The sequence below is a fragment of the Schizophyllum commune genome (assembly GCF_000143185.2).
Source record: "Schizophyllum commune H4-8 unplaced genomic scaffold SCHCOscaffold_7, whole genome shotgun sequence".
NCBI lineage: Eukaryota > Fungi > Basidiomycota > Agaricomycetes > Agaricales > Schizophyllaceae > Schizophyllum > Schizophyllum commune.
In genome coordinates, this window is record NW_026089544.1 from 2,412,211 (window position 1) to 2,420,482 (window position 8,272).

General features: G+C 59.8%; 4 protein-coding genes across 4 annotated transcripts; all 4 read right to left on the reverse strand.

Moving 5' to 3' along the window:
- Positions 1-257: 257 nt before the first annotated feature.
- On the reverse strand, positions 258-638 carry SCHCODRAFT_02472331 (uncharacterized protein; the record flags this gene model as incomplete). Its single annotated transcript, XM_050342709.1, has 1 exon — positions 258-638. A coding segment is annotated over one exon (381 nt), but the record flags the coding sequence as incomplete, so codon positions are not given.
- A 594-nt stretch (positions 639-1,232) lies between these two features.
- Positions 1,233-3,150, reverse strand: SCHCODRAFT_02478170 (uncharacterized protein; the record flags this gene model as incomplete). Its single annotated transcript, XM_050342759.1, has 2 exons — positions 1,233-1,374; positions 2,990-3,150. Coding segments are annotated over 2 exons (303 nt in total), but the record flags the coding sequence as incomplete, so codon positions are not given.
- A 270-nt stretch (positions 3,151-3,420) lies between these two features.
- On the reverse strand, positions 3,421-3,636 carry SCHCODRAFT_02478998 (uncharacterized protein; the record flags this gene model as incomplete). The annotated part of the gene is made up of 1 exon (XM_050342767.1): positions 3,421-3,636. A coding segment is annotated over one exon (216 nt), but the record flags the coding sequence as incomplete, so codon positions are not given.
- Positions 3,637-6,597: 2,961 nt separating this feature from the next.
- Positions 6,598-7,986, reverse strand: SCHCODRAFT_02702551 (uncharacterized protein; the record flags this gene model as incomplete). Its single annotated transcript, XM_003030739.2, has 1 exon — positions 6,598-7,986. One exon carries the CDS (start codon positions 7,984-7,986, stop codon positions 6,598-6,600), a length of 1,389 nt encoding a protein of 462 aa, XP_003030785.1.
- Positions 7,987-8,272: the final 286 nt, after the last annotated feature.

An 8,272-nucleotide genomic window follows, 5' to 3' on the forward strand; every position in this document is an offset into this window, starting at 1 on the left:
AGCAGGAAATGGCGGACTGTCTCCGGGACCCCACAGTGAGCGCAGCGGGGCGAGTCCGTGGCCCCGATCCGGTACAAGTATTGGTTGAGGGGGGCGTGGCCAGTACGGAGTTGGGTGATCAGACTGCAGTTCCGCCTCGGTTGGTCGGCGTACAGCTTGCGTATCGCGTTACCAGGCGCGGACCGGTCGAACATCGCCATGCGCTTGTAGCGCGGTGAGTTCTTCCACCACTCGGTCCACTGCCCGCGCTCGTTTCTCTTCTGCGCCGCCTTCAGCGCTGCCGCGCTGACGGGTAATGTAGCCTTGAGCGCCGCAGGTGGATGACGGAGTTGAGTAGTGGACCCCGCCGCCGCCGCCTTGGCTTCTTCGTCCGCCCACTCGTTGCCTGGGACATCCATATGACCCGGGATCCATGCGATGTGCATGTCAAGGTGCGGCTTTTGGCGGAGAACCTGGACAAGGGATTGGTGGAAGGCACTGACCAGGTATTTGCCCGGCTGGGGTCGCCACTTCGGCTCCGCGCGGATAACGGCCTGATTATCGAGCAGGATGACAACGCGCCGCATACGCTTGACCTCTCGGGCGATGTCCAATGCGAGAATCGTCCCGACCACCTCCGCTTCAAAGACCGTGTGTTCGTCCAGAGTGCCCAGGTAAAAGCGGCGTACCCACTTAGTGCCTCGGCCGTCTGTCGCAACCGCCGCCGCGCCGACTCCCCCGTCGTGCCCAGACCCATCCGAGTAGACAAACAGGGTCCGTCCGAGGGCCGTGTCCGCGCCCCACCGTGCGATAGCCTCCTCGCGACTGCCCTCGATGGACCACGTATATGGTGGTGACCAGGTCGTCTTAGGCAGTGTCGGGGTGATCGTTTCCACGCCGCGGATTTGTGGGAAGGCGCTGTACATCTCGTGCAGCGGGCCTCGGTGCCGGAGCGGGTAATGGGCCATACACCGTGAGACCAGCCGCTGGAGAGGGTGGGTGTGAGGCATAGTTGCTGCTCGTACTGCGTAGTCAAAGACAACCCTGTTCAGGGCGAATCGCATGGGCAATAAGCTCGCGTGGAAGAGGAGCGCATCCGTGGCGGTCGTCCGAAGAGCCCCCGTGATGAACAGCGCCGCACTTCGTTGCACCTGCTCAAGGCGTTGCGCGACACCGACCGACCCCTTGAGGCGCTTCCTGCCTGCTATGTTCCGCACGGGCTCGTACCAGACCGGGCATCCGTAGGCCATCTTCGGCACCACAACCGATATGTATAGCTGGCGCGCGTACTTGTGGGGCAGACCGAAGGTAGGCCGTGCGAGACGCGCGATGGCGAGCGTAGCCGCTGTCGCTTTGGCTTTTGCACGCTCTACCTGCTGGCGCCATCGCAGCCACCTGTAAGGGGACCAGCCGGGAGTGGCCGAGTGGAGACGGTAGCGGAGACGAGGCTAACATCTAGGCAGCCATGGTCCCCGGACAGCCACACCACCTAGAGGGAGGCGTGACGTCCTAGAAGGGTGAAGAGCGTCACGGTGGACGAGGGAGAGGATCGACGGTGATGGCGGGTCGTGACCGACGATAGAAGAGGGAGTAGGGTAGGGCGTAGCTCGGTAGAGAGAGGAGGGCAAGCGTACTGAATACCACTACACAGTGGACCCATGCATGAGCCATACATGGGGGGCGCCCACGAGTAGGGTGCCCGGTAGGCAGCGCCGCCAGCGCCTACACGAGGTGGAGGGTAGTGACGAGGGGGCGGTGTCACTAGGAGAGTGGGGAGGCGTATCGGTCAGAGACGCGACCGGTGGCGGTGATTGATGGAGGGCGACACCAATCGGAAGGAGGAGAGGGCACGGTGCAACGTCAGGATCGAGGGGGTAGCCTTGATCGACGAGGTGGGGAGAAGGTACACTGGGGAGGGCGCCGAGAGATGCCCTACGCCGGAGGAAGCGCAAGGAGCGGCGCTAAGACCAGACGTACCACGGCGAGCATGAGCTCCAAGCCAGTGGGGGAAGGGACGACACGATGGATGACGGCATCGGTCAGGAAGGGGGGTGCGACCAGGACGAGTGGCCAGCGAGGCGAGGGGAGGTGAGCCCACAACGGACCGGTGGGAGCGGAAGGCCTGACGAGGGGTGGTACTCCCGAAGGTACACTTCCCACTGCTGCCAGGGGTGCGACCGACTAAGCCGCACCGGGGGACGAAGGGGAAACACACCAGAGCGAGGAGGCGAGGGGTGCCACGGCATACAGGGAGGGCCGTTCCCCGAAGTACTAGCACCACAACCACTGCAGAGGCGCAGGCGTAGACCAAGCCTGGGGACGCAACCCAAGCCAAGGGAGGCGGGCTCGCTAGGAGGCGGCGGAGGCAGCCGAGGGTATGGCAGGCCCAAGGCGGCAAGGAGGGGATGGGGCGATCATCGATGGGCGACGCCCACCGTAGCCAACGACGAGCGTTTCTGGATTAGAGAACTCCCGGAGGTTAACTAAGAGCCAGGCGTAGGGGCGCGAGCTAGGCGAGCGGGGAACCAAGGTATATTAGCAGGGAACAGTAACCAGTAAGTACCAACACACCTAGGCGAGCGGGGAACCAAGGAGATCAAACCCAAAGGATCTCCTGATGCCCACTGCCTGTATATATACTGTAGCTATAGTAATCAAGGGGATAGGAGATAACTACTACAGTCATCAGGTCACAAGATCGGTGAGCGATGATGGTGCGATAAGGCGCCATACAGTAGTGGTGGTGGGAGACAGGTAGAGTACTGGCAATGTCCAGGAAGGGGAAGCGATAAATAAGAGAAAGGGAAAGGGGTAGGTTGCCAAAGGGAGAGGAGGAGAAGGGAAGTAGGAGATATAAGGGAAACACACCAGGGATGAGTCATAGGTGATGACTGATGGGGGGTGTCAACACATGCAAATGCCATCAGTCCACAAACCAAACATGACCAAACCAATTGAGTCCACATCACGCTTGTGGGCGCTTGTGGGTGGCGTGGATATCCCCTGACACCACCGGTCGATGACGATGCCTAGGTAAAGTGCGGTGTCCGACAGTTGTATGGTGATCCCGTCGAGAACGAGTGGGAGAGCCTCGTATTGAGATGGGGTCCGCGCAAAGTGGACTAACTGGAACTTGGCGACGTCAAATCGACAGGCGTGCGTCTGCGACCAATGCCGTGCCTGCAGAAAGAGGGCTGCCAGGCGCGCGATGTTGTCCGCCACTGAGTAACCAATAACCACCAGCGTTGTGTCGTCGATGAAGCCGGCGGTGAACTCATTGCGGGAGGCCGGATCGGTGATTTCAAGCAGGTCGGAGGCGTAGAAGAGGTATAGGATAGGGGATAGTGGGGAACCCTGGGGCACGCCCACGCTTGCTGCCCGTGGAGGCGATGTAAAGTCGTCAAACTTGAGGGTCGTGCACCGGTCGGCGAGGAAGCTGGCGAGCCATCGTACAAGGACCTCCGGGACTCTACGTCGTCGCAGGTTATGCAGCAAGCGGGGGTGGGAGACAGACGGGAAGGCCTGTGATATGTCTTTGAATAGCACGCTGACGACCTTACCCACGCGCCACGCGTCCTTAATCCTCTGGACAAGGTACATCACCGCGTCTGTAGTGGTGCGCCCCGGCCGTCCCCCGAAGTGCTGTGAGCTGATGAGGCCGTGCTCCTCTGCCATCTGTGCCAGGCGGCGGGCAACAACGGACTCAATGACCTTGGAGAATGTGTCCTAACCCTCTGATTCTGGTTTTTGCAACAGAATGAGGTTTGAATCAGATTGAATCTGTTCATTAGGGTTAGGATTAGGGCTAGAACTGAGGCCGTTATGCGCCTAGTTTGGTTAGAGCATGGTCCGGAGCCTGCAGAACTAGGGCCGTTATGCGCCTAGGTACGGGAGCGCACTTGTCCGACCACCTAAACTAGGCGCGTTACGCACCTAGGCAGGCGCCGGCACACACGCACCACGCCAAACTAGTGCCGTTATGCCTCTAGTTAGGCCGAAGCGTTGTCCGCCTCGGCCGAGGTTTTGTCCACTCGCACCAAACTAGCGTCATCAGGAAAAGTGGTCCATGGCCGGAAGTGGACTCAGCCGGGCTCAAGCGGGCTCAAGCGTCTCAAACGCTCAAGAGCTTCAAAAGTTATTGCCCGATTTCAAACGTTCTCAAGACACTTGACTTGCCCTTGAATCTGCTTGAGCCCATTTGAGTCAGCTTGAGTTTAGCCAAGTGTCATGAACACACTTTAGATCTCATTTTTTTAATCACTAGATTCATTTCAATTGATCACTAAATTGGCTTATTGTATTACTGATCAGTCACTAGCTCTATCTGTACAGGAGTGACTACGTTGTAGAAATACATACCAGGGTCTCCTCACAGGGAGACCTAGCCTAGACAGCCCTGCGCCGCTCACTGTAACCATTGTGTCGCCCGACACGTACCTCCCAACACCCGCTGCAGCACGTGTCCGCACCACTCGTGCTCCCAATGCGTTGCACGCACCTGCCACTCCCTCATCCCGCCCCGCCATCCCGCCTCACACTCGAGCGTGTTCCCCCGCCTCCTTGCTGTGCCGTCGTATGACACACCTTGTGGCATGCACCACCGCTGAGTCGAAAACTCTCACGACTCGGCAAATACCGAGACGCAGCGCGCTGACCATCGGGCTGCGCGGGTCAGCAACAACATGCTCACGCGCTCACCGGGGATGCGGACGTCATTGACGGTGGTCAAAGATGCGAGTTTGCCCTAACCCTCTGATCCTGGTTTTTGCAACAGAATGAGGTTTGAATCAGATTGAATCTGTTCATTAGGGTTAGGATTAGGGCTAGAACTGAGGCCGTTATGCGCCTAGTTTGGTTAGAGCATGGTCCGGAGCCTGCAGAACTAGGGCCGTTATGCACCTAGGTATGGGAGCACACTTGTCGGACCACCTAAACTAGGCGCGTTACGCACCTAGGCAGGCGCCGGCACTCACGCGCCACGCCAAACTAGTGCCGTTATGCCTCTAGTTAGGCCGAAGCGTTGTCCGCCTCGGCCGAGGTTTTGTCCACGCGGACCAAACTAGCGTCGTTACGCGCCTAGTTGGCGCTGCGCTGTGCTTGCTAAACTAGCGTCGTTACGCCCTTAGTTTGCCGAGCATGCCTCGCCTGCTGGGCTAGGGTCGTTATGCCCCTAGGTGGGAAGGCGGCTCATCACACAAACTAGGCGCGTTATGCACCTAGTTTGGGCAGCCTACTTGTCTCGCCACTTGAACTAGCGTCGTTACGCCCTTAGTTAGCCGAGCGCTCCGGGCCTGCTGTACTAGGGCCGTTATGCACCTAGTTGAGGACGCACTGCACCGCAACTAGGCGCGTAACGCGCCTAGTTGAGGAGGCAGTGCACCACATCTAGGCGCGTTACGCACCTAGTCAGACACTGAACCTAGGAGCATTATGCACCTAGTTTGGGCAGCACATGTGTCTCGCCGCCTAAACTAGAGGCGTTATGCACCTAGGCAGGCGCCGACGCTCATGCGGCCATGCTGAACTAGGGCCGTTATGCCCCTAGGTAGACCGAAGATTGGTCCATATGGCCGAGGCGCAGGCCGACCAGAGCAAACTAGCGGCGTTATGCACCTAGGTGGGAGGGCAGTCCACCACACGAACTAGGAGTGTTATGCACCTAGGCAGCCACCCCACACTAGCACCGTTATGCACCTAGTTAGGCCGAAGCGTGGTCCGCATCAGCCTAACTATCTGGTTTGCATACGCAAGGTTTTTCCAGTACGCAATGTAAAGAAGGGTATGGTTAGAAAGTAATCGACGAGACGAGTCTGGCGGTACCCATTTTGCGCTGTGTATCGCAGGATCTGGTTAGATACGGGGGATCTTTGCGGGATCGGGACGCGTGGCGTACGTCGCGTCAAAACTTGCAAATACGCAGTGTATATGGGGTACCGATAGAGAGCTAGGGTCTCTGCGAGCATGACGGTGAAGGTTTGGGGGCGATCGGAGGTCATACAGGCGAGATAGAGAGGGTGCAATGCGGGATGAGAACAAGCCACTGTAAGCGCGTCCTGTAAGAGTCAGTACGGAGAGTAAGGCGGGGCCTCGAGGAGGCTCCGACGAGTCGACGCGTCTGGCGATCGCGTAATGCCGTCCTGGCAGGCACTGTACGAAGTGAGCGACCGTAACCCAGGTGGGGCGCTGTGCGTCGCAAACGGCTGCGTATCCCGGGCCGGGCGCTATACGTCGCGACCGGCTGCGTATCCCTGGCTAGGGCGCTATACGTCGCGAACGGCCGCGTATCCCTGGCAAGGGCGCTATACGTCGCGAACGGCTGCGTGACCCCGGCATGGGCGCTATGCGTGGCGAACGGCTAATGACCCTAGCGGGGGCGCGACTCGCGACGATGAAGGCAGTAAACAAGAATGAATATTCCACGTGTCCCGTCCGGCCCGGTTGTGGCGGCGACGCGGTCACGTGAGCGAGCTCCTGGCTCTTGTACAAGATAAGTAAATGTTCGTGCTGTAGTCTGATATATAGTATGATGTATACGTAGGTCCTCACAACGCCCCCCCAAGAGACTGGAGCTCTGTCCATCTGTGAAGACAGCGAATTGCATGACTAGGTCACGCGGCTTCAAGAAATGCGGCTCGCGAGCGCGGCTGGCGGCGGCGGCGGTGAAGGCGTGCGACGGCGGGAAGGTCCGGGCAGAGTGCTGGGCGGCGTGTAACCTCTCCGCCGTCGCTTCTTGCGCTTGTCGGAGCTGGTCTCGCTGTCTCGACTGCCGCGCCTCGGGTCGCTAAGCCGGTCCTCAAGGGTCTTGTGCGACATTGCAGAGGAAGAATGAGCGCGTGGCGCGAAGACGCGGACCATGGTGTCCAAGGGCAGCGTGGCGGTGCCTTGACCGAGATCAAGCCGAGCTTCCGCGCTGGCGACGTCGACGCCCATCTGCGAGAGCCTGGGCAGGTCGTCGATACTGATAGTCACGGTGCCCAGCGCGAAGTCAATGCGCGTCTCAATTTCGAAGAGGCCTCCCGTCAATGCCGCAGACGAAGTGGATGATGACGACGAGCTCGGCTCCGTGGACGTACACGTCGTAGACGCGGGCGCGGCTGATTGTCGCGCGAGAGTGGATGGGGGACGGGCCGGCTCGCTTGGGCGCGGAGAGGGAGGCCTGTAGCTCGGCTGGGCTGCGAGGGCTCGCCTGTCCCAAGTGCGCGCAGTGTGCGTGGAGCCCGCGTATAGACTGAACCATGGGTAGCGCAGCACGTCGGCGCCGCGTTCCGCTTCCGTTACCGCCTCCTCGCTGACTAGCTCGATGTTGAAGGCGTAGAAGCGTGAGTCTGCTGGCGCGTTCCGCGTTCTGCGCCCGGTCGTAGGGAAGACCCATGGGCGTCCCGCGTTTTCAATCGCCAGCGCCGCGTCTCGTACAGTATCGAACGTGAAGTACACGTCGAATGTTGGGGTCTGACCCGTATGGTCTGGTTCGCCTGTTCCCACCGACAGCGCGCGCAGCAAGCCCAGCCCTCTTTCGCCCACAGAGTCCATCAGCATCCGAATAGCGTATTCCAGGTCTGCAGCATTTGCCCAACGACGCAGATCGCGGACAACCATTGTACGCGGAAGGAGCGGGGAGCCCTGAGCGGGAGCTTCTCCCTTTGGCGAGTATCCTGCTAGCGCCAGACTGTCTCGCTGCCCTCGTCCTACGCGGCGCGTGAATTCCCCTGTGCGACCGCGCGGCGCCCGCTCGTTCTGCGCGGCGGGGCCGGGGGAGTGATCGTGGACTCCGTCGTCGGACGTCGTGTCCATCGCGTCCGCTCGTTCCTTGCCCTTGTTCATTGCAGACGAGGGAGGATCTGCAGGCCCTTGAGCGTTACCGATGGGTATCGGCGGGGGACCGAGAGGAGTGGTCGAGCGCTCGGGCTGGGATGGCATCGCTGAAGGAGCGGCGTTGCTGTCTGCGGGGGCTGATCGAGTCGAGGATGTTGGCGCATCCGGGCTCGCGAAGTCCTCCGAAGTATCCATCGCTTGGTCCTCGGTTATGGCCGCTGTCCTATCCCTCTTATTGCGTGCACTAGTGTTAGTTCCGTAACACCAGACCCCCTACCACACCGGCCTCCAAGCATATGACCAGTCAATATTTAGGGAGAAAACCGCTTGATTCAGGGGAACTGACCGGGATATTTCATGATTTAGGGTGACAGACCAGCTAATTCGAGAAGGGACAGAGTTCGCAGGTGCACACCGGCCTAAATGCCTAGGGGAAGATGACGGTGACTCGATGAATTAGGGTGATGAACAAGTTAATTCG